At 41.3% G+C, this 25,037-nt stretch overlaps 3 protein-coding genes across 7 annotated transcripts; all 3 read right to left on the bottom strand.

Annotated features, from left to right (window-relative positions):
• Positions 1-814: 814 nt before the first annotated feature.
• On the bottom strand, positions 815-16,316 carry cald1b (caldesmon 1b). 4 transcript variants are annotated; one of them, XM_053885913.1, is made up of 16 exons: positions 16,283-16,316; positions 11,188-11,289; positions 10,236-10,361; positions 9,883-10,177; positions 8,656-9,411; positions 8,531-8,566; positions 8,393-8,460; positions 7,944-8,190; positions 7,745-7,870; positions 6,908-6,951; positions 6,767-6,845; positions 6,568-6,699; positions 6,351-6,512; positions 4,376-4,447; positions 3,445-3,476; positions 1,509-1,643 (listed from the first exon to the last, which is right to left on the bottom strand). In XM_053885913.1, the coding sequence occupies exons 2-15, from the start codon at positions 11,259-11,261 to the stop codon at positions 3,447-3,449; spliced, it is 2,247 nt and encodes a 748-aa protein (XP_053741888.1). In that variant the 5' UTR covers positions 11,262-11,289; positions 16,283-16,316; the 3' UTR covers positions 1,509-1,643; positions 3,445-3,446. The 4 variants fall into 4 exon arrangements, with proteins under 4 accessions (XP_053741885.1, XP_053741887.1, XP_053741886.1 ...); XM_053885910.1 differs by lacking the exon at positions 3,445-3,476 and having other exon boundaries at positions 815-1,643; XM_053885912.1 differs by lacking the exon at positions 3,445-3,476 and having other exon boundaries at positions 815-1,643; positions 6,767-6,842.
• A 407-nt stretch (positions 16,317-16,723) lies between these two features.
• Positions 16,724-22,322, bottom strand: bpgm (2,3-bisphosphoglycerate mutase). The gene is made up of 3 exons (XM_053885423.1): positions 22,223-22,322; positions 21,211-21,831; positions 16,724-19,901 (listed from the first exon to the last, which is right to left on the bottom strand). Exons 2-3 carry the CDS (start codon positions 21,809-21,811, stop codon positions 19,726-19,728), a joined length of 777 nt encoding a protein of 258 aa, XP_053741398.1. The 5' UTR covers positions 21,812-21,831; positions 22,223-22,322; the 3' UTR covers positions 16,724-19,725.
• A 503-nt stretch (positions 22,323-22,825) lies between these two features.
• Positions 22,826-24,759, bottom strand: LOC128770444 (troponin I, slow skeletal muscle-like). Of its 2 annotated transcripts, XM_053884896.1 has the most exons (5): positions 24,699-24,759; positions 24,449-24,580; positions 24,296-24,385; positions 23,887-24,060; positions 22,826-23,206 (listed from the first exon to the last, which is right to left on the bottom strand). In XM_053884896.1, the coding sequence occupies exons 2-5, from the start codon at positions 24,572-24,574 to the stop codon at positions 23,120-23,122; spliced, it is 477 nt and encodes a 158-aa protein (XP_053740871.1). In that variant the 5' UTR covers positions 24,575-24,580; positions 24,699-24,759; the 3' UTR covers positions 22,826-23,119. The 2 variants fall into 2 exon arrangements, with proteins under 2 accessions (XP_053740871.1, XP_053740870.1); XM_053884895.1 differs by lacking the exon at positions 24,699-24,759 and having other exon boundaries at positions 24,449-24,628.
• Positions 24,760-25,037: the final 278 nt, after the last annotated feature.

The raw sequence follows: 25,037 nt of genomic DNA, 5'->3' as shown, positions 1-25,037 counted from the left end.
TATTCAGCATTGGAACAAAAAAAATCTACAATGTCTTAACTCAGAATTGACTAATGCTCTACTTGAAATGATGAAATGTATTTAAAAAGATGACATCAGAGAGTCCTTACCTGTAACTCAGACAGAGGGAGCTGAGGAGTGTCGGTCGACTGAGGAACTTCTCGGGAACAATTTGGGCATCAAGGATACATAGTCCGGCCTCCTTCCTCATGTGACCACTGAGTCCTATAGCTGCTCAGTGAAGGAGGCCCTGTCTATTGTTAGATGCCAGTCTTTTTCACTCACTCACTCACTCACTCACTCACTCACTCACTCACTCACTCACTCACTCACTCACTCACTCACTCACTCACTCACTCACTCACTCACTCACTCACTCACTCACTCACTCACGCAGTGACGCACTGTGCAGGTGCGTTGGTGACCTGGTAAACTCATCTCAGGGCTTCATACACAAACACCCTTTTGAGGGAGCTGATCCCACTGAAGACATGAATTATTGGTTAAGACATCGAACACAACTTTGGATCAGGTTAGCACAAAAGGCTAGGCTATTTAACGTGATGCCTCAGGCACCAATGTGTCCAAATGTATGTGACAACTGTCTCTTTGTTGCAGTCACATGGCTCGCTAGAGAAAAAATGGGGATGCCAGTGACCACATATACATACATTCATTTTGTGTGAAAATTCCTATCGCTGACATGACTCCGACCTCAACCGCCACAGTACGAAGTTTCTGAGATTGAATGTCAAAACCATGGCTGACCATTAAAGCAAGAAAGTGAAGACAATGAAAAGAAAAGGACATAGTTGATTCATTACAGGCACTTTTATTCACTCGTGTGTTGTCGTCAAAACACCAGTCGACATAGTGACGCAGCGTGTGAAACAATACAAACTGAAATGACAATCTATATCAGGGGTGTGCTATTAAATTTCCTGAGGGGCCACATCATGTACTGAGACGACTGTGAGGGGCCACAAAGATGGAAGGACAGAAGAAAACGGGAGTTACATTTAACGTAATAAAAAAGGAAAAATGTAACTACTCCAAAAATGCTTAAAATGATATTTCATTTTGTTTAAAAATTCAAAGTATAATTCCCACAAATTGGAAGAGCGGCGAATATGATGGTAACTTTGGGTAGAATATGTCAATATAGTTTTTTAAAATTGGTTGAAGGCACTTCATTACAAGATATTTGCGTCAATATTTATTTATTTTGAGGGACAAAAAAATACCGCTAAAATGACCGAAGCAAAAAGAAAATGAACAAAAGAGAATAACTACTTATATTACAGCAACTGCTGAAACAAGAATGTATATCATCCTTGCAGATGTGTAGCAGGAAGTGTACGAACTGTGCAAAACGTGCACAAATAATTTTGTGACATACAAAAATAGCTTTCATATTAAACTATATCATCCTGGTATAAAAAGGACAGATGCTGAAATGCAGCCACCATAGATAGGTGAAGTGCAGTAAAAAGCTCTAACTATATATATATATATTTATATTGCTGGAATATCGATGCTTCTCCTGGGTGTCTGTTGCGACTTCTCCTGCTGGTGAGTGTGTAGAGATACAGTGGATTTCGTTTTTTTTCGTTGGCCAAAGAAACACAGCACCTTGTCAGCACCTGAAAATGAAAGAAAGAGACACATACGTCAGACATTACGACTCTGAAATGAGCCTGGCTCGTGAGGCGTCTTCTGGTTCAAGTCCGATAATAAATCTGTCAGTGGAAGGGCAGTTGTGGCAAGTGTTTTGGCCAGTACGGCAACAGGCCACAGAGAGCACACTCTCCCTCCTGGCATGAGCCTGCGACTCACGTATCCAGTGTTGGAGCACACAAAAAGGGCACATAGCTCCATTAAACGCGCCGCGCCCTCCATTACTGCCCAAATTCAATTAAGTGGCTGCTGTTTGTTTATGTCTTCAGCACAGCGCTGGTCTATATACATCACTAAAACATAACATATATTGATCCCACTTATTCACTTTCATTCAATTTTGCACTTTAGAATAAGTTCACCTGGAGGTGGCGCTTGTATGTGCTAGCTACTTTAGCCTGCATCTCTTTGTCACAAGACGCCATGCTCCATGACTGCGCCTCAGGAGCGTCTGTGTGTAGTAAGGATACATTGTATTATAACTGTTCCGGGCTCAGCGGATCAATTCAGTGTCCGACCGTGGGGGCGCCACCGCTGTCATGCTGGCTCACTTTCACTGAGATGTGCGACAAAAATGGCAAAAGAGGTGCCGGTTCACTTCAGCTTTTTGCTGAGGACCCAAGCATTGATCCCTGTGGAACACCACTGAGCACTTTAGCCGATGATATCATTTGTATCAACCTGAAACTAGGAGTAATGGATGAAGTGCTGCTGTGACATCAGTGCGGAGAAAACAACAGGGCGTGATTGAGAGCTGCTACTCCGTCACTTTGGCCTTTTCCCCCGCTCCTCATCTTCTATTTCGGCCGAGGAACTGGAGGTTACAAACAAGGATCTCTATTTAAGGTTGAAGCTGCCACTGGACAAACGTTTTCCACAGCTATTGTTGACACTGTGGCTCAGACTCCGGAGGTTCCGTCAGAAGGCTTCACAAACAGAAGGGCTCTTGTAGTGTGCACGTCCAGTGGATGGCGCAGTTTGAGCTCCTGACCATCAGCCAGAGGATGGAACCTGATTTTCCACTTACACAGTAATCCGACATAGTGGTGAGCTGTAATGTGAAAATCAAGCAGCTGCACGCTGGTATGCGTTAACAGTTCCTTGACACTCGGCGTGGCGGCGGACAAACACGCCAGCCATCCCAGGAGTCTGCAAGGGTCTTTATACTGGGGAAGAAGGTCACGGTGAGGGTTTGTAAATATAGACCCCGGAGCAACAGAGGCCAGCGCCTGCGCCCAAAAATCTCAAGCTGCAGATTTGATTTACCGCGAAGAGTGACTCTGGCACACACAGGGTGTTGGCAGGCCGTCGTGGTTATGGCTCCACTGGGGGGGGAGGCTGTTAATTTAAGCCCCCAACCCTTCTCCTACATGCACCAGTCTGAAGGACAGACTCAATGATTTTCTGAGAATGGAGCTTGGTGTCAACACTTTCTGCTGCCAGTTACACTTTCATGTGGTCAGATGTCAGAAGAGAAATGATCGGTTTATTATCATTATTTTATGTTATGGCAACATGATTCAGTTCATACTATAAATAATAAAATAAAAATATATAAGTAAATAAAAATGTACTAGTAGATAAATACATACCTTTTTTAACACAGAAATACAATACAATATAACAAAAGGAAAATACAATCATGATTTTGTGCCTGCTGTGATAAGGTCAAATTTAATAACCTAATAAATATAAACATATGTATTACTTTCACTCTAAGCTGTATTTAAAACTCCAGATGACGTATAACTTAACTGTGGAGCTTACCTTCACATGCCAAACCTGCCTCGGCCTCCCACCTGTCGGCACCAATCACAAATAGTCAGACATTTCTCATTAATCCTGTCCAGTCGCCACAGCACTTTCCTCCGTCTTTTGTTGGATCCAAACAGTCCACCAGAAAACTGCAAGTCCCCAGCTTTATTTGGCGCTGGCTCTCGGTTATTCCCACATTAGAAGTTATTTTTGTTTTACATTTGTTATTTTTCTCTCAGTCACTCTGGGAAGTTCTGTGACAGTGATATGTCACAGAACAGATTTAAATACTCTTTCAGTTCGCATACACTCCATTATATATATATATATATATATATATATATATATATATATATATATATATATATATATATATATATATATATATATATATATATATATATATATATGTATTTATGTATGTTTTCTCAATCTGTCAAACTGATACGAAGGTCCAGTGTGAAACTAAGAACTATCTCAACTAAGAACTCTCTCAGCATAATGTCTGAATCAAGAATGTATTTATTCTTGTCATTTAGTCCAGTTGAAATATTCTTTATGATCTTTTATATTACCCAATATCCATACATCTCTTTCATGGATTTCCTCTGAATCAGTCTTTCAGAATTTGCTATGCTTTCTGTACACTAGTTGGGTAGATGAGGTATTATGAAAACAGTATGAGACAGTGTTGCAGGGCTGTTGAAACAGTGTCCTAGTTTTCAGAGGCCACTAGATGGTGCTTTTGGTTTAAAAATGGAAATTGAATCAGTTGTCCAAACGTTTTACAGCAGACAGTGCCATCTGGTGGCCTCTGAAAATCAGGACACTGCTTCATGAAACCTCATCTTCCCATCACTGTACACATATCCTGGAACAAGAACAATAGAAGGGAGTGAAAAGCTCATCAACCAACGGACTGTTGACACACTGTTTGTCTTACCTTAGTAGGTGCGGCCGTCTTCTTCGGCTCCCAAAGGCCTCGTTTGTTCCCGACTTCAGCAGGTTTCGCCTCCTGTTAATGAACAACAAACATAATAATAACTTCCTCTGAAGGCAGTTTGGACTCTGATATAATTGGTGAACAGATGTGGTTATGTGAATCAAAACCCCTTTGTTCCTATTGAGTCAACAGCGATATAAAATACTGCAGCTTTCTTGCACAATATGAACTTCACTGAAGAACCACAGACTCAGAGGTGATGAAAGCAGGGCAACACTGGGAGGTAAAAAATACCTCTTCGTGACCACAGACCAGTCATCAGGAGACGAGACGGATCGGTGAAGGCTGACCCACACTTTCATTTTTGGACAATGACACAGGCCTTTGTGGGGTCATAGGAAAGCATGCATCAAACTGAAGGCCGACAGGCCAAATCCACAGAAAAAAATCATTGTATGTGGCCTGGGAGAGCAAAAATAAGAGCCAAAAGTGAGTATGTTGATGTAATGACCTACAAACACAACAGTGCTGCATCATTTGACAGACTGTTTTGTAGCAAGCAGAGTTTACAAATGTTAATCTGTGTCTCAGCAGTACTTAACTTAATGCCGACTCTCATGTCTGGTCAAAGGCCAGTGTCAGTTATAGTGTTCAATAAACAGAACTTGAGTTTCATAACCTGCATTAAAAGACATAGTTTAAAGATCTTTATGACTGGACTTGCATACATCCCTCAGCCATAACTTTGTGGGCACCTTTGCGGTTTAGTATACGTATAATATCGCTGCACAGCACTGCTCTGGTGTTACTGGTACGCAGTGGTCAGTATCTTGTGAAGCGCAGTAGGATGGAAGGTAAGGGACAGACAAGGGGCAAGGTCATGGACGGGTGTGGCTACTGTTGGAGCTCTGAGCTTTGAAAACAGCATGCGTTTCCCTACTGGTCATGATGTTATTGCCTTGATAATATCAAACATAACAAAATCCAAATCTCTCAGGAGGCCTGTTTTTAAATATGTTAATTTTTCGGTAAAGCCTGGGAATGAATGAGAAAGTACTGACTGTTCTATTCATAGTTTATAGATTTCAAAAAACCCTAAATTCAGGTTTCTGTCGGGTTGCTGTTCCGCTCTCTTGCATTAGGTGGCAGTGTTGTCACATTCGTGAGGACAAGTAAGTTCCCTCGCTCTCCCCATGATGTACAGCTCTAAAGATAACCTGCTCGTAAATTTCAGGTTCAAACAATGTCACATGTCAACCATCGACACGTCGAAATGCTGTGGGTCTCCAGAAGACGGATCGACAGCTGCTGTTCTACTTTAAGAAAAGAGGCATAGACAAAGAGAAGAGGTTGTTTTCATCTACTACTGTAAAAAATAAACTGGAAATCTCTTCTAAATTTAGAAAATCCCAAGGTCAAGGGGCATGGGATGAGGAAAAAATGAGACGACTGTGGTCAACCAATGACATTTAAACTCAGCTGACAATGGAGACATGCCTGATATGTCATGGCCGCTAACCAAGGGGGGACTTATGGGAAGACTGCCTTTTGCTTAAAGCTCAGTCACCCTGAGTTATATATATCATATGAGTTACACTTGAGCCGATGACTCAAAATCTACTGGACTGAAAGACGTGAGCGCTTGTACACACGTGCAACAGTTCATGACCATGTGTATGGTCTCTGCTGGTCCACCAGGGGTAGCACACAGCCAAAAAGTAGAAGTTGGAAAACAGTTTCCTCAACTAAAGACACAGGAGTCCAGGAAATAATGAGATTCATGTGGGGTCCATGTGGCGTCACTGGACTCCAGACACCCTCCACCCTCCATCTTGCCAAGCTCAGAGCATCATGTTAATGTGCTAATCTGAGTTGATGCGTGAGTGGAATATCAGGGGATTATTCTTTTGTCATGGTGTCTCATCGACAATAGTGTGTCTGTGTGCGACCAGGACAAAGACTTATCGTGTCTTACCGCAGGCTTTGCTGCTGGTGCCGGGGCTGGAGCCGCTGCTGATGGAGGCGCTGCTGGCTTGGATGCCTCCGGTGCTGCTGGGGTCGTCTTCTCTGGCTCTGCGGGTTTCGCCATCCAACTGTTGACCCGTCCTGTCACACCTCCCTTAAGTCCAGCCACTTCCTGTGATGACAGTGATCAGTAATGAGTCTCATAAGTCCGAGCGAGTCTTCCTTACCTTGTTCGCGGGAGAAGGACTTTCACTGGAGGCGCTGACGTTTCCTTTCTCCCACATGTTCTTGATGCTGCGTGTTCCCCCGGATGGAATATCTGCTCTGGGGGGCTTGGGAGACCTGACTTCTTTGCTCTCCTGTGGAAACAGGGATCATGGGAAGGACCTTCACTGAAGATCATAAATCAGTGTTGGTGAGTCTCACCTGGACGGCTGAGTTGAATTGTTCTAGTCTGTTGCCGATTCTGGAGACTATTGGAGTGTGAGACACTCTGGTTGTGCTGCTGTGGGACCAACAGTCTCAGAATATACATGAATACCATACACGCACACATTCAGTTCTCACCTTTTCTGAGCTGATTTGCTCAAGAATTCTGCTCTCTCTCCGATCTGTGGAAAGGGAAAGATGCTGAGGGACAACAAAGTATTCGGTCTAAGTTGGAGCAGCCATAACATTATAACCACTGATATATAAAGTAAGAAACTCCTGACATCATGTTCTTGGAGCCACAATAAAGCACCATGGCACTACATGCTAGTGAAGGGTCGATGAGGTTTCATGAAGCAGTGTCCTGATTTCCAGAGGCCACCAGATGGCGCTGTCTGCAATAAAATGTTTGAATTTAAACAACTAATTAAATGAAACTTCACATCATGTCTAAACCAAGAGCGCCATCTAGTGCCCTCCAAAAATTAGAACACTGTTTCATCAGCCCTGCAACACTGTTTCATGATACCTCATCTACGCAGCTAAATGGTGTCAATTACGGTGGTGTTTTGGAACCATGGGTTTCAGCCAAATCAAACTTCCTTCATTCAGTAAAACCACATTTAATGTCCAAATGCTGCAACATTCTGTTGGTCCTCATTTAAACTCTCTAACTCTTCTCTGCATCCAAACACTTCCTGAAGTCCACGTGCAGAAGCATCCACCAACAATAAATCCTGTTCTGGTCAAGTTGTCCTGACTTGTGTTTTGACGGCTTGAAATGATTCAGAGGGAAGAGGAATTATTTGTTCCGACAAGCTCTCTCTCTTTCTCTGTAAATATAGCTTGTTGGCCAGCAAGGAGTGAAGGAATTCATTCATGAAAACAATTTCCAACCTTTGTGGTGATTGAAATATGTTATATCTTTGATTAAGTTTGGTAAAATGATGACGTTATAGTTTGTTTCCGTCTGACCTTAGATGACCCTTTAGGACTGATGGTGAAAGCAGGTGGTGCAGACTCTTCTCCCATCTGCTTCTTCTTCTCCGCTGCCTCGGCTCTTCTCTTCTCTATTTCCTCCTTCATCCTCTTCTTCTCCTCCTGACAATCACGCATTTCACGTGACAAAACTCAGACTCAAGTGTTGACTTGATTATACCGGCACACTCCTCACTTGTTCTCGGTTTTTCTTCTCCTCCAGTTCCTGTTTCTTCTGCTTCTCCTCCTCCTCAATGATCTTCCTCCTCTCCTCCCTCTTCTTCTTCAGCTCCTCCAGCTCGGCCTCAGCGTCCTGCTGCTTCATCTTCATCTTCTCAAACTCCTCGCTCTCTGCGTTGTTCCTCCGCTGCTTGAGCTCTTGTAGTTTACGTTCAGCCTCCTGTCGCTCCAAGTCCTCTGCCTTGCTCGAGGGAACGTTGTCCCTGGGTGCAAACAGCCAGTCAAAGTGATGCAGCTACACACTCTGAAACTGCAAAGGTAGGCTGAAATTCTATGACTGTAATTGAGGATGGACAGATTAAAATGAGGATCAAAAGTATGAATCATTAAAATTCCAATTCATTCTTAACTCATTTATTCACTGCAAAAGATATTTAAACAACGTTAGTCTTAAACTATTGTTACCTGGCTGTTCTCTCTGGCTTCTTCAGTTTATTTTCAATAAAAGATCCATTCTGCTTGGCTGGCTCAAACTTGGAGGAACATAAGCAAATACAGTCAAACCACAAACAACTCAGTGCACACGTAAAGAGAAAGGTGAACCTTGTCCTTGAAGCCAAATCGTTTTGGTTTCTCCTCCTTTAAAAAAAAAAAATAGATGAATGACACATAATGAGACTGGATTCATAAAACAGTGCTTCTTTTGCAGATTCTTAAAAATAACAAACCTCTTCTTTCTTCTTCTTCTTTTCTTCCATTTCTGCTCTTTTACGTTTCTCATCTTCTTCCTTCATCTTTTTCTCCTCTGCCTCCTTTTTCCGCTTATCTTCTTCCTCTTTTTTCTTCTTCTCCTCCATCTCCTTTTTCTTCTGCTTCTCCTCCTCCTCTTTTTTCTTCCTCTCTTCCAGTTCTTTCTTGCGTTTGAGCTCTTCTTCTTTTTTCCTCTTCTCTTCCATCTCCCGTTTCTGTTTTTCCTCCTGCTCTTTCTTCAGTTTCTCCTCCTGCTCTCTTTTCTGTTGTTCCTCAGCTTCTTTTCTTCTCTTCGCCTCCATTTCCTTTCTCCTTTCTTCCTCTTCTCTCTGCTTCTGTTTTTCTTCTTCTTCCTTCCGTTGCTTCTCTTCTTCCTCTTTCTTTAATTTTTCTTCCAATTCCCTTTGCTGTTCTTCTTCCCGCCTCTTCTCTTCCTCAGCTTTCTGCCTCCTCTCCTCTTCCTCTTGCTTTAATTTTTCCTCTATTTCTCGTTGCTGCTCTTCTTCCCTCTTCAACCTCTCTTCCTCTTCTTTCAACTGTCTTTCCTCTTCCTCCTTCTTCTGCTCTTCCAGTTCCCTCTTTTGCCTCTCTTCTTCTTCTTGTTTCAGTCGATCTTCATCTTCTTCAATTTGTTGCTCGTCTTCTGCTTCTATCCTTTCGTTCTCTTCATCCTTATCCTCCTCCACTTTCTCCTCTTCTTCATCAACATCTCCTTTCACATCTTCCACCTCCTCCTAAAAGAGCACACCATTGGCATGTCAACACTACATTCAAAATTACAATCCTTTGACATGGTTTTTTTTTTTTATTTAACTTTAACTTAATTTAACTTAAATTCAGGTACTATTTTGACATTGATGCGTGTCTTTTCAGAAGAGTTGGTGTCAGAAAGCCAGTCATAGTGATTGTCATTGTTGAATGCTTATTATCTTAGTTAAGAACAAGCTGAACTGTGGTTAGGAGATTCACTCGTGATGGCTCAATAGCTGAAAAGAAGCTTTCAATACGTTTGGAAAATCACAGGTGCCATCAAGGTAAATACAGAAAACACAAACTGATATCATGGTAGATGTTAGATGAGAAAATGATTGATTTAAATAAAACTAAACTCAATAACAAATGTAAATGTAGGCAGAAAATGTACAACATATTTCAATCATCCCATAAAACGATATATTCAAGTGAGTAACTATTATGAAACGCACCTGCTCCTCCTTACTTTCCTCCTCTACGTTCTGAGAGTCGGTCTCCTCTACTTCCGCCGGGGCTGGTTTGTCCTCCTCTCTCTCTGTTGTTGTATCCTGGCTGTTGCCGGACGTCTGATCTTCAGGTCGACTCTCTGCGCTGTTGGCCGTACTGCTATCGGCGTCTAGTGACCGCTGTCGCTCCATGGCCTCCATCATTCTCCTCTGTCTCCGCTCCTCTCTCCTGGCGAGACGCTCCAGCAAAGCCTGGTCATCATCCGCGGCAGCTTTGGTCAGAGGTTCCGACTCGGTCACACTGGAGGAGAATAAGATGTAAGAGCACTTAAACACAATACAAACAACCGTATGAGAACCTGTTGTTATTGGTGACGTCTGCGGCTCCAGACTCCTCTTGCTCCCGCATCCTCCTTCTCTCCTCCCTTGCACGTCTCCTTTGCTCTCGCTCTTCCTCCTCATTGTCGTCATTCATGTAACCCCCTCTAAAAAACGACACACATCACAATCAAAACCCACCGTTGACTTCTCCTTCCACAGTCAGTTTATGTTCCTTAAGATAGTCATGATCATGAAGTCTTGTCCATCAAGATCCATTGTTGAATAGGTTGAAACGTCAGGGATGATGAGTCGCCTCTGATGGAGTTCAATTTGGTCCTGCCACTGCTCAACGATTGACAGATGTTTTTAGAGGAAGAGGTGAAGCGGTAACCACAAGCAGCAGCAGAAACATCTTCTTTATGCCCCTCACATAAACATATGTAATATTATTAATTTCCACAGGAGAGTGAGCTCACAAACATGCGTCGTCACTCGGAATCCGACGTCAAGCGATGTCACACGTGATGGAAATTCTTCATCGAGAAGCAGACTTCAAAACTCATCTCGAATAAAAACGTCGGGAGGGTGGTGGAGAGGCTGGCACCGCCGCCAGTATGACCAGAGCGTCCGTGAGAAAATCTTCAGGAATGTTCTTTCAAAAGTTCCTCCAATCAGATATGACTTCCAAATATTTATAGACCATGTTCAGTCCTGCAATGGCTGTGGTTGAAAAACATCCGAACATCTGACAGTCTGGATCATTCAAGCATCATGATGCTAAATTCTTGCCTGCTCTGTGATGACACTTGTAATAACTGAATATTTGAAGGTGACAAACTCTATGATCACTATTCAAACAAAGGAATTAAATGCTCTTGATGCAATAATTTCATTCGATAGCGTGTAAACCAGCTCGGATGATGAAAATGAGGAGGCTACAAATCACTTCTAATGCTGAACACTGTTGTCTGGATAGTCATCACCACTCACTTTTCGGCCTCCAGACGCATCTGCTCTCTCCTCTGCCTCCTCAGCTCCAAGCGGCGCTCAAAGTCGTCGTCCATGGTCACCCAAAAATGCACCTCTTTATCACTGAAAGAGAAGAGAATGCCATAAATCAGTGCCTCGAGCAGACATGCAGCCAAAAGTCCAAAGTGGGCCACCCAGAAGGGCCTGGTGACAGGAGCGACTCCTGTGGGTTTACAGTACCTGAGCAGCAGCTGAGTCAATGCACAGCAGCCTCTCTACCCCTCAATATATCAACATGCGCTGCCTGCTTAATATCGCAGCAGCAGGAATTCTGCCTTGTTTCTGTCAGCAACTACCAGAAAAGGAAAAGCCAACCTCTTTGCTCCTTCATGTTCGGTCCCCCTCCTCCTTCTCCTCCGCCTTTCCTCCTGGTGCTTTCCCCCACGTCTCACTTGTGCTTTAATTTCACTGCACCTCATCCTGTTTAAATGTAATGCCAGTTTTCCCTATTCATTCAGAGTCCTTGTTCAATTCCTGAGGACAGCACCGTGAGAGAAAACTACAATTTGATCTCAATCTAAGTTCCTTGGAGATCAGCACACAGACTTTCACGTCTTGGGGATGTCTGGACTGTAGACGAAGGGACCTCTCTACATGAAGTGTGCCTCACAACTGACTTTGCCACGTAACAGAAGAAAACCGTAGCTTGAGTTCAGAAATCTCAACACATTCTGCAGCTCTTTGGTTCAAAACAAAGATGTGGGCTAAGGTCAGGCAACTGAAAAACATTTCTAGTGCAACGCTCACATACATAAAACGTATCTGAACAGTACCATCTTTCAGGACCTTTACAGCATGGCTGATCATCAGTTGGGAAATATTTCTCTACAGATCTGAAGAGGAGGTCACCAACATGGTGTCATAGATCAAGAAGAGCCCATTAAGTCCATTAAGATATGATGTCTCACTCCTATAACACGGGGTTTATCAGCTTGCACCTAAGGAGAGTTCGCTACATCCCAGTCAACTCGAGTCCATGGATAATGAATGACTCTTTAAGGGAGAAATTTCAACAACTGTGTAATTCTCATCCACTGGACTACATATTAACAATACACCCTTTGTCCATTAGAATTCACGTGAACATCATTTTAACCCATAAATAACACATGACGAAAGACTTTCCTTTAGATGCTGACATGGTGAGTGTTCAGGTGGTTTATGTCAAAAATAGAAATAAAACTTTAGAAATGACAAAGTAACACTAAAATTTCTCACAATGTACGGTGGCCCTAAAGGACAAATGGCAGTCACAAAAGAAAAGCACAGAAAACATGATTCCAAAAACAGAAGCTTAACCATGCACGACTGCAACAAACATCACTACAACTCAACAAGGTGCGACAAATCGTGTGTCGATCAGTGGTGCGAGTGTTTGAATTCATTTCTGATGTTGCCACAGCAGTTGTCTCTTTTCGTCAGTCATGCACATAGTTCCCAACCAAGGTCTGTCCGATGCTGCTTGTTTCAGCTGACACCTGATTGATTGACCTGCGTGCGCTTGTTTGGATGAAACAAAAACCTGCAATTTGTTTTGCATAGTGGCAGGTTGGGTTGTCAGTGAATTAATGAAGAGCGTTTTTAAATCTGAGCTTAAAGTGAACTTGATTTATCTGAAATAGTGATTTCATTTTTGTGGTCTGGCTTCTCTTCTGTGACTGACATTTGCTATTCAGTGCCAACGTAACAGTGAACTGCTAAGAAGCCACCATTCAAGGAATGAGGAGGAAAATTAAAGTGTGAACAATGAGAAAAAGAGACAACTACAGGGAATCAATAATGGAATTAAATACATAAAATTACACCACACATTTTCTACAGTCACATATGACTTACAATGTCAAGTCACCTTTGTTTTTCGGAAAGAATGAACTGTTTGTAAAGCAATAAACTGCAACAAAAACAACATCTGATATTCAATTTTGTTTCTTTTTATATTTATAGTTTTGTGAACGTTGAATGTGTAACCATGAGTTTGGCCGCTCATTGCTGAAATGGTGCTCCACATGTGTTTCGCACACAGCAACGATCAATCACGCCTGCCGGCTGCTCCAACATGGGAACACTTAAGCTTGGCGGATGACAAAGACCTCTCTGTGTTTCGGAGCACCGACCAGCAGAAAAGGACGACACGGTGGAGCAGTGGAATCAAACCGACTGACCTGCCGGGCTTAGCACATTTGGCTTTTCAGTCCCTTGATCCACTGGTGTTTGCATTGGACAGGCTCCACCTTTTGAAAAAGCGAGGGGGCACAGACTCGCCACCCCCTGCTTCGCCCTCATACACACATTTCCAACATCTGCTCCATCACTCGGCTGGCAGGTGATTTGTCTGGATTAGAGGTGTGTTTCTGGGATGAATTATTTCGCTCACCTTCTGACCTTTGAACCAAATCTTTGAGGAGCACCTATCACATTCAATTAGTATCTCATGCAAACAGTTCATTTTATGATTGTTTCATCGTATTTCCCCTGTTGGATAGCAACTGTCATGATGTCATGACGAACAACTTCTTTCTCCCCAAATGACTGCTGTATTACTATGAATCATACTGACTGTTTTCAATGGTTTTATTGTCTATTTTCTAGTTCAGTTTAGTGATGATTTAGTGAATGAATTCAACAAGATGTTTGTTGCTTTGGGCTGTGGCTTTCAACTCAGAATCCTTCTAATTTCCATTCATATTGGGAGTTTTTAACCGTTCACCGTTATTTGGTACCTTTTTTTTTTATATAGTATATGAAATATTTCATTGAATGGTACATGCTAAGTCAGACAGCACAACACACACAGCTTGTGTGTTAACGGCTAGTGCAGTGGGAAAGCCATAGAATGAATGACGAACATGTTTGTAAATTGAGATAAAACTAAAGAGCACTATTGAAATACAAACACACATTAAACGACAATGTTTATTTCCATATGATGAATGCTGCATATGTTCTGAACCTCAATCTCTAAGCTAGTCTACCATGCTAACAAGCGAAATACAGCTTAACATTTTAAATACATTCTTTTAACATGTCACCTCTTCAGTAACATTTCTTCATTTGACCACACATCTATGCCACTTTTACATATGAGTGTTTATAATTATAATTATAATAATAATCATCTCACTCCCTTCATTGCAGAACGTCCAGGTACACTATAATATCTGTATGGTCACAGAAAATTCTAAGTCTACTGTGGACCACGCCAGTGTTTTCCCCAATGTCGTGCAGGGGGTTGTCTGGCTACACCGCTAGTGACGGAGACATTTATTGCTAACAGTTACCAGAGAAACCTCAGCGATCAATCAAGAAGCTGCTTACTCCACATGACCAAACATGGACACGTGTGAATACAAGCGCCACTGTTTACAAGTCATAACGTCCTGAGTGAATTCCTCTTTGTCTGATGATAAGGCTGTTGCTGTGCCCCATTGTATTTCATTCATATGAAAGGACGCGTCTACTTCACGTCCATAGATAAGAAGAGTAAACACTCTCCCAGCTCCATTCCTCCTCCATCCTGCTTAAGAGCTACTGAGGAAAGAAGGAGATGTGAATGAGATGATGTTTCGGGATGCTGTCTCTGACTTCCCACTCTGACGCAGCAGCGCTCTCTCCCTGTTCAACGTCCCATCCCTGAGATGAACTCAGCCTCCTTTTAAGGAAGTTCACGGCCAGTGTTGGTTGTCGTGTTCCCAGTTTGGCGTGTTGCATGAAGGGGAACGTGGTTTACTTTAGGAAATGACTGCACTTAGACGAAGTGACCGGCTGAGAATAACTTATTTCCATTGTTATGCTCATTAATCAGCTCAGCATAATTCTGCAGACTCACATCTGGGTTCCTGCCCACACAGAAATAGATCCCAGGAAAGAAGAAATTGGAATTCAAGACATGATCAGGGAAAAAAAGAAAGTGGAAAAACTTGAATAATAAGTGAAAAGGGTGGCAATATTGTCAATATATAGAAAATAGGTAAATTTGAAATCCAATATGATGAAAAAGTTCCCCTCAATCAAAAATCCATTGAATATTATTATTATTATCATAAATTCATATCTGTATCTGAACATGAAGTACATGAAAAAAAGATATTTAAGAACAATATATTTTTATCAGTGATTGGACAGTTTAATAATTTAATCAAACAACAAATGTACTAATTTGGGTAAAAGAAATCTTAAAAAAACACTAATAATAATAGTCATAATAATAATAATAATAATAATAAGGATGTAAATTACATCAAAAGCATGATAGCAAAAAAAGATAAGTAAAATGGGCAACAGAGAGCAAAGGAAGATCATCTTACAATGAAATATCAAAATGTGGTGACAGATTATTTAGCGTCATGCTTTAAACATCTAAAAACAGCGTCCTCTGTATTGGCGCTCTCATCGCTAGCAGCATTTGGTGTCAGCTGTGTATCTGATCTCATGCTAAATCACTTTTGTTTTCATGTGCAGGTGACAGACGATGCCAAAGAGCCAAACTTATTGACGTTTAGACCAGTCGACCCTCTAAACTCCCACTCTGGTGCCATAAGTAGTTTATCTTCAACACCATCTAAGGCAAAGAGGTTCAGCACAGCAAACACGACCTGACATCAACGTGGACTGTGCAGAAAAGACAGTTTGCTGTTTACTTTAGCTGACCGCAGATGTGCGCGCCAAAATGGGAAAAGAGGGATTCCACAGCCGGATGATGAACTCACAGACGTTTACAAGAAACCAACACTGTTTTATGGCTCCATCTGTATCTGGAGTCTAATACATCCCATAATCATCTACTGTAAATCAAATAGAAAAATGATGCTGGTTAAAATAATAATATATGATAACTAAAGTGCTACAGTACCTGTCCTCGTGATTTATTTTTTCCTGCATCACACAACATACATTTGTAGTGAATCTTGAAACAAGTTCTCTTGTTTCCTCTAAAATAAACAGATTCAATGGAAGCAGGAAAACAAGTAAAATAAAGACTTTCACTGATGAGAGTTTCTGAGATTTTTGTCTGAGGTGATCAGCACTTTAGAGGAGATGAATCATAGCAAGAACTCACCAGAGCAGCAACGTGACGAACAGCAGGATCAGGATTCAGGAGGTGGACGGAGGTTTATAAGTCCAGAGTGAGGAGTCCAGCCACGCCTGCTCGGCTGCAGCGTGTATAGTCAGGATTATGGAGGATCGATGAGGTTACTTCAACATGCAATGAAGTGTGGGATACAGAGTTGAATGTAAATTCATTAATTAAAAATAAAAACATGTGGCTGGGTGGGTTATAAAAACTGTAAACAATTCTATATTTAACAGACATAATAAAAAAGTCATACATTGTAATACAATAAGGGGTAAAATAATACATTATGAATATTTTTTTACTTTAATGGAAGACAAATGAAGATTGAAATTATAAACTAAAAGGAAAAACTTTTTTTTTCACTCAGCATTTACAGATTACATGGGGGAATGAAACCACTAAATGGAAAGAAAAAGATGGCGAATTTGTTAACACTTTTATTTCAGTCTTTGTCTATAAACAGACACATTAGGGAAGACACTCGACTGGAGTTTACAAAATGCCAACACAAAGTCATGAACACAAGATAAAAGAGTCACAATGTAGACGTCACATCCCCAACACATCCAAGATAAGTTTTTATTCCATTTGAAACAGTGTACAACATCAGTGTTGGTGACAGCAACATAGACTATCAGATGAAATAAATAACAACTAGCAAGCTGACAACAGTTCACATCCGACTGCAGGAGCAGGGCGTAACAGACGATACAGAGGTACCTGGGTGCCAAATGAAAACGTTCTGAAGCTATTAGTGGTTTTCAGAGAGAATGTGGAACTTAAAAGCATGACTCAATCCCAACTGTAAGAATCAAGCTGACGTTTGAGGGTTAAAGGTGAACATACCACCATCCTATTGTGTATATGTTGCAATCATTTTAGGTCAAAACCAGAGAAGGCAACTGTGTAGAAATGAGAAAACATTGATCAATTGATTTATGAAGGTGCGTGGAAGACAGAAGTGCAGCTATTCACACTATCAATGCTTTTCACCGAATGTTTTAAAAGCATTTTGTGCAGCCATTAACATTTTTTACTGTTTTTTTATAACAGTTAGCATGAAAAACATTCACCTGCATGTTTAATGACGCCAAATATTGACGCCAAATATGGTGTGAATGTTTCTCCCAAAACCAAAATAAATATACAGTAAATTATTAGAAAGGACCAACATCTCAACATATATTCAATATGCAAACAAGAGCCTTGTCGCGCTGGGGTTCATTTCAGAGAGTCCAGTTACAAAACAAAGATTTGGGGTAAGTTAGCGTTGCATTTTGATGCAGCAGTGGGAGTTAAAAAATTCACTGACTCAACTCTGATGAACATTTGTTTAGACACCAATCCAGCTTCTAGTGTCAAGATGCATAAAGAAGCAATGTTGTTTATCGTTTATCGCATTGATCGTTTATCCATCAACATGATAAATGACATGGAAGTGAAGATCAGCTCTGGCATAGTCTCCAAGAAGAAAGGTGAGCACCTGAGGTGCTGAAAAAATAAATGGTGTTCAACACACTTAAGACTTTGTGCAAATAAGCTCCAGGTGCTTCCTTATTTTGAACTGAAGTTTAATCAATGAAAGAGACCTGTTCAGTCATTTGAATAACGAGCTAGCACTGGACTGATTCATGAAGAAATATCCTGCATGTTAGAATAATAATATCCTGCAAGGCCGAATAATAAATAAAGCTGTCTTTCAAATACGCCCCCCGAGGGGGGGTAGCGAATATTGAGAGAGGCCCTGCAGCAATTGTGAATAGCCTGGTATTTGATGTGTAAATAGGCCAGGGCTATGTCAATTTTCTTGATTCATTTTTTAAAAAATATTTTAGTTTTCGTCAGCAGAGCCAGTGGCCCCCTGTGGCTTCCACAAATACCACCACTGTTCCCCCAGATGGAAGCATGTAAGTGCCTTACACGCTCACACGCAGGTTAAAATGTAAAATATTTTTTTCATTTCAAAATACAAATTTTAAAACAGTATTTGGTCCTGAAATAGGTGATAACAGTATTTAAAATACTAATATATATATATGTGTGTGTGTGGTGTTTTCTATTTTACATTAAAATTTGAATGTTACTCTAAGATAAAAATCCAAGTGAGCTACTACACTTATGCATATACAGGAAAACGAAACTATATGGGTTATTTTCTACTGGATCACCTTTGTAAAATGCAGAAAAAAGAAGTGCCTTGGGACATCTTTACGAACAGTGAATTTGAAATCGGCTTTTGCTGCACGGATCTGCCCAAACTCACCTCTCAGGGTCATGTAAACATTTCATTTGCAGAATAGAATCAGTAAGTTTAGGGTTCATTGCACTTGTATAGCCTCACTGGGAGTCTCCCTGCTGGCTGTTCAGTGACAACAAATACACGATGGCCAGCTCGTCCTTCAAATATAGGTGACAACACACAAATCAACCTCTCCAATACTATCACGCTGAACAGGACTGACGGAAGTGATGTACACTTAGAACTCAATGATGGAGTGTGAACATGAATATGGGAGCGTAAGCAGTGTTGTGTTTTGGACATCACACACCCACTGTTGCTACATGTCCATCCAGATGAGGCTTTTTTTAGGAGTTTTGTTACCTTGCCAACAAATGTATCACCCACCCAGGAGTGTGTTAACAAGACCAGCGCGTGTATGGTTTGATGTCTTTAAACTACATTACAATGAGCAGACATTTTTATCCAAGGTAGCTAGAAATAAGGTCGGATTTCTCACTACCTCACAAGGGACACAACTAACCAACCCAAATGCAGATGATGGATAAAAGGTCGACAGATTAAAGGCAACAGACATTATTCTTTGCAGAGGATCTTTCCGAACAGAGGATTGTCCTTCAAAATTGCTGCCTTTAAGGAGATAATTTGAATTGATTTTGAGTCAAAACACCAATGATAAAGGTCACACAGCCAGACACACTGCGCTGTTGAATAAAACATAATAATGCAAGAAGTCTTTCGTAAAAACAAATGACTGAAACTACTTAATTTCTCACTTGAAACCAAGACTAAACGATTCCTCGCTTCAATAAGAGTGTCCAGTTGCAAAGGATCCACAAATCAGAGCCGATATCTGAATAGAAAATATACAATTATATCAGTTGACGCAAGTCTATCTTTTTTGTATTAAAAAGAAAAAAAAAAAGCAGGTACCTTTTATCGAGTTTGTTTTAGAGCCTCGCCCATGGTTCGTCAGCTACAACACAATTATTAGCCAAATAAAATAAATAAATAACCACTACAGACAGACAATAGCTTAAAACCAGCACCCATGTGCTTACAGTCAACAAGGTCAACAGTCAACAAACAGTCAACAAACACTGAGAGTGTGAAGCAAACCTTCCCTGTACCTGAGCTCAAACTGGCTCCGACACACTGATGATGAGTCTTTTAGGCTTTCGTCCGCTCAGGTGGACACTTTCGCTTTTCCCTGATCCTCCACTTTTTTAATAGCAGCTTGAATCTTCACCTGGTCTCCCAACAGCTCCCGAGGTTTGACTGGTCGCAGGCTGTGGTCCAGCTCCAGCAGCACTGGGATGCCGGTTGGCAATGTCACACTGGCTATATCCTCGTCTGAAATACCTGCCAACGTAAAGCTGTGTTATAAAATGACAAGTTAAATAAATAATACATCAAACTGTATAATGTCTTAATTAATGAACGTTCATTGTGAAACTAGAAAGGCACAAGGACAGTGCATACCCCCACCTTGCCCTTCATTTTTGAGTGAGTTTGATACTTTCGCATGTATTTTACCGATATGATTCATGTCAAATTCTGAGTGTAATGTGTTCAAGGAGCTGTCAAAGGTACTCAACAGACACACAGGAATGGCATGTTAATTTGTGTTCATTTTACTGAGTCAGTCGAACACTAGGGTTAGAGTTAGGTTAGGCTGTGTTTTTTACGACAGGATTTCCGGCTTGTGCACATATTTCAGCCGTAACTGGACAAATGACACGATCCTTAGAATGAGCGTAGATCAGTCCTCAAATCAACTCACTTGTTCCCTATTCCAATTTTCACATGGAAAATGTACTAATCTAAACGGTTTTTTTCATTTTCGGTTGCGCACAAAAATATATTTCGCTTTGATTGTTCATGAAACCTTTATTTCTTCTGCTCACTGATCCCTGCACTAGAAATCATTCCGTGTTCTGGTGCATCAGTTAAATTATAAGTCAAATCTCAATCTGTGTGTTAAAAAGTGACAACAATAGAGGTTAAAAAAAAACATGCCATGGCACTTTAAAGTTCCCAGCAGGTTCATCAAAAGGTCATCTGGACTTCATAGCCCAGCCAAATGTAACATAAACTCTGTGACCTTTTGAAGAGGTTGAACTTTAATTCAGTAGTTCAGTTATCCTGCTGGAGAAACCACTGATTCTTGAGTTTCCAGGCATTTTACTGAAGAAAATGTTGGCTGCTACGTTCAAATTGTCAACGCAAACCAATTGGTCCACACGTCCCAGTTTATTAATGATAGTGCTAAGTAAAATTTTCTGTGCTTCCATAATAGCTGACCCTGTGTGTTGAATTGTTTGCCTTTATAATTGATCATTAATATTAATAACTATTCTCAAGTGCACTTCAGACATATTTCACCAGCCACAAAAGTGTTTATTTATTTAGTCTCTTATACATCTCTCATTTTATGATACATTTTAAGAGCTGTAAATATAAACGTATTAAGAATAAAATCATGAAGATGAATTTAAAGAGAATGACAGAGCAAAAGGAGCTATAGATTTGGCATGGTGATTGTTACTGTCTAAAGGGTGGGAGGATGTCAGCACATACCTTCGGCTCACATTTGATAAAAGCGCAACATAAGCCGAATTCCTGTGATTGTATTGCAAAGTGAGCCACATCAGCACGAGTGTTTGCATACCTTCCAGGTGTTTCAGCAGGGCCCTGCAGCTGTTTCCGTGTGCAGAAATGAGCACAGTCTTGCCTTGCTTTATCTCCGACACAACAGTACTCTCCCAGTACGGCAGCAAGCGCTGCAACACCTCCTTCAAGCTCTCTGCTCGAGGCAGGTCCTCCAGCGCGACATCGCAAGTGGTGTACCTGCGATCGTTGTAGATTTCCAGGAAATATGGGTGCGATTCTTCAATGGGTGGAGGAGTTATGTCATAGCTTCGTCTCCACAGTTTGACTTTTTCCTCACCGTGCTGTAGCGCCATCTCTGCTCGGTTCAAACCGATGAGAGAACCATAGTGGCGCTCGTTCAGTCGCCAGGACTTCACCACGGGGACCCACTCCAGACCCATGGCTTCCAGCACCAGCCACGCCGTCTGGATTGAGCGGCTGAGAAGTGACGTGAACACTGTGTCGAACTTGTAACCCAGCTCCTTCAGGAGCTTCCCACAGTCCTGGGCCTCCTTCACCCCATTCTCACTCAGCTTCTGGTCCACCCAACTGCAAAAGCGGTTCTCTTTATTCCAGGCCCCCTCTCCATGCCTCAGGAGGAAGAGTTTATACGTGGACATAGGCAGCACCAGAGGAAAACCTGCATGTGGAAATGTATAGAAACATCAAGGAACCGTTTTCATGTAGATGTTTGCTATGTAGCAGTTAAGGGAGTAAATCTGATCTGGGGTCAGCAGCTGGTCCAGCTCAACCAAAAGGTTAAAGGTGACAACACGGATGGGAGCAACTGATACAAACGACACCTCCACACTTACTTTCATTCATTGTTTTATAATAGTTGACATTACACTGTAACATTTAGCACTGCAGCTATCAATACAGGAATACTGAGATGTATAAATAACGGAAACAAGCCGTGCTATTTGATCGATTAAGGCTCTCTTTGGACGCATATTTAATGACTACACATGCTAACACCACCTAAACACAGACTAGTACAGGATGAGTGGGTGTGAATGATGAGTTATTACCGTGTTCTGGCTCTAAATCCGGCTCCAGTGGGGTTTTACAGTCGATGTTAGCACCGCTTTGGCATTACATACAGCAGCGGGGCTTCCCTGCACGTCAGTGATTGACAGCCAGGTCGTCCAATGGGAGTACAGTATAAGTGAAAGGCGGGACTTGGATACAGTGCAGTCCATATATGGAGAGGGGCGCGTTATCTCTACACATGCGCAAGCATGAACGCTGCTGATGGAGATAGCGGACCACCACAATATCGAGTCGAAGAAACTGATCTTAGATCATTAGATTATGGACAGTAGAATTACAAATACGAAAACGTGGTTGAAAGACCAATCACTATTTTATTATCTATTTATTGTTATTGATGCTCTGCTCATTTTTTTTGTGCCTTCTTTTTAACTATAAATGTCGGTGTATAAAAGCATCTTTGAGTTGAAAAATGAAAAACTGGAACGTATACCTGATGCACGGTTGTCAAAACATTCTTTGATAGTGATATGTTAGCACTGAAAAGACAACATTCCTGAAGAAAACGTGTGAGCCACTTTGAACTTGTAACATTAAAGAGTCATATTAGTGGTGGCTTGTGTAAAATAAAGAAAGAAGAAGCCAGAAATTGAATGGTGAGGTGAGTTATTTTATTGACTACCACATATGCACAACCAGTCTTAGCTAGTGGGACAATGTGGAGCATTTATGCTGATCTGTTGCAGTCAAGTGAGCATATTTCCCATGGTGCATTACATCAGTACTACCTGCACTACTCTATATGATATACCTTAAAGTGCTATATGAATGGACACGTGCAATGTAAGGTATCAAATCAAGCTGTTGAATACACCTATGGTCTTCAGTCACACTGTTCCAGTGTTGCTTGTCTTTACAAACGTATCACCAAAGATCTACTGTCCAGCGTCAAAAAGCTTCTTCCTGCCCTCCATGCCAGACATGGACTCCACGTTTTTACGCCAGTCAGTCACCTCTTCTTTCTGAAACACAACAGACACATCAAGTAGAAGAGCCGTACTAAAGTCAGTGAGAGCCTTTCGTTGCCGAGTCCCAACACGGCTCAGGTTTGAATTATGTTTAATAGTGCATCAGTGCTCAATTATTAAACATTAATATCATATTACTAAGCTGTTTCAAAACATTTTAAAAGCGATATTTTAAACTTACTATTGATTTCTATTAAAACTCAAACAGTGTATAAAACAGATACCAATATGAGCATGAAGTTTATTCTCGTGCTTAAGATGCAGACAGATTTCTCCTCGGCAAATGCTTGTTTTCCCTTTCTGCCAATGTATGTATGTTATGCGTCAACACAAAGCGCAAGTACCTGTTTTGCTTTGATTGTCAACCGTCAATAAGAATATATCTGCATTAGCCACTGTCCAGTTTCCTCATTCATTCGGTTTTCCTCATTCAATATATCTTTGTTAGTCACTGTTCAGTTTTCCTCATTGTTAGTCAACAAGCGTCCAACTTGCTGCAACATTAGCAGCCTGAATAGCAATGACACAATTGGGAGTTGTGCATTTGTTTTGAAGCTAAACAATAATTGCATTTAGTGATAAAAGCAGCACAACGTTTTTCTTAATAGAAGAGCAAGAACACAAAATTTCTGGTCTACATTTAAAAAATCAATTTCACTTTCATCCTATCTCACCTTCTCCTCCTCTTTCTTTACGGTCTTCAGGTTGGCCTTGAAGTCCACAGACTCTTTGACCTTTGCTCCCAGCAGAGCTCCCAACATGGCGTCAGCTGACACCCTGACCCGCCTGAGGTTAGGTCTCTTCATCTTGCCCTTCAGCTCAAAGATCTTCTGAGACAAGTCCTGAATCTTTCACCAACACAAAGACAAAATGGTTTGATGGGAAGGCAGAATATGCAAGATGGCAAAATGTATAGCACACAAAGAGGGCAAACAAAAACAACACAATAACCAAAGAATGTTAAGTGTTTAAAAAATGCAACTTCAAGCATGGCTGTAGATAAAATAAATAATACGGCATATTGAATGTTAAATAAAGAAACATAAAGGAAGGATACACCAGAGAAATTTGGGGTCAACCCACCTCCCGGTCATTGATGGTGACCTTTGCAGCAATGTCATATCGAACTTCGTCGACCACGTCGATTTTCTTGTGAAGCTCTTTGCAAAGATTCTGTAAACCAAATGTTTACAAGTAAGAATTTCCAATACTGAGCTGACGTTGCTTAAGCAGTACCTGCAGCTCTTCTGTGGACATCCCTGACATCTCCAAACACGGCACTCTCTCGGCCAGCGTCCTCTCCCGCTCCTCTTTCTTGATTTGCTTATCGGCCTCCAGCATAGTCATGGCCTTCTTTAGCATTTTGGTCTGTTTTTTGACCACAATCATAAAACACGCCATGTTAGCACGGTTTGTTTTACTCTCGTGGGCACGGAGTGTAAATGAACCCACTCAGAAGGACAAACTGAGAGCAACAGATAAATACCTTCAAGACCAGTCTGCGAGATGCAGAGATCTTTGGTCGAGATACCTGCAAAACATAATTGTCACAGTGAAGAGCTTGTACAGAAATAATGCTGAGCCTTCAGCCATCCTGTGATAACAACAGCACAAGTGACTTCTATTGCTGCTCCTCCTCGTCTGCTACAATGAATTTGCTGAGCAAACATTTTAATACTGGACAGATGGCCTGCAAGCAAGTTGTCTTTAGCGTCACTTATTTAATCCTTATGTACAAACTTTTCATGAGTTGATGATTGGAAGTGATGAGGAATTTGTAATGGAAGAAACATAACTTATTATTTTTCAAAATCATATGTGATCA

Source organism: Synchiropus splendidus, chromosome 14 (genome assembly GCF_027744825.2).
Source record: "Synchiropus splendidus isolate RoL2022-P1 chromosome 14, RoL_Sspl_1.0, whole genome shotgun sequence".
Classification (NCBI taxonomy): domain Eukaryota; kingdom Metazoa; phylum Chordata; class Actinopteri; order Syngnathiformes; family Callionymidae; genus Synchiropus; species Synchiropus splendidus.
This window is presented reverse-complemented; position numbering and strand designations above follow the sequence as displayed.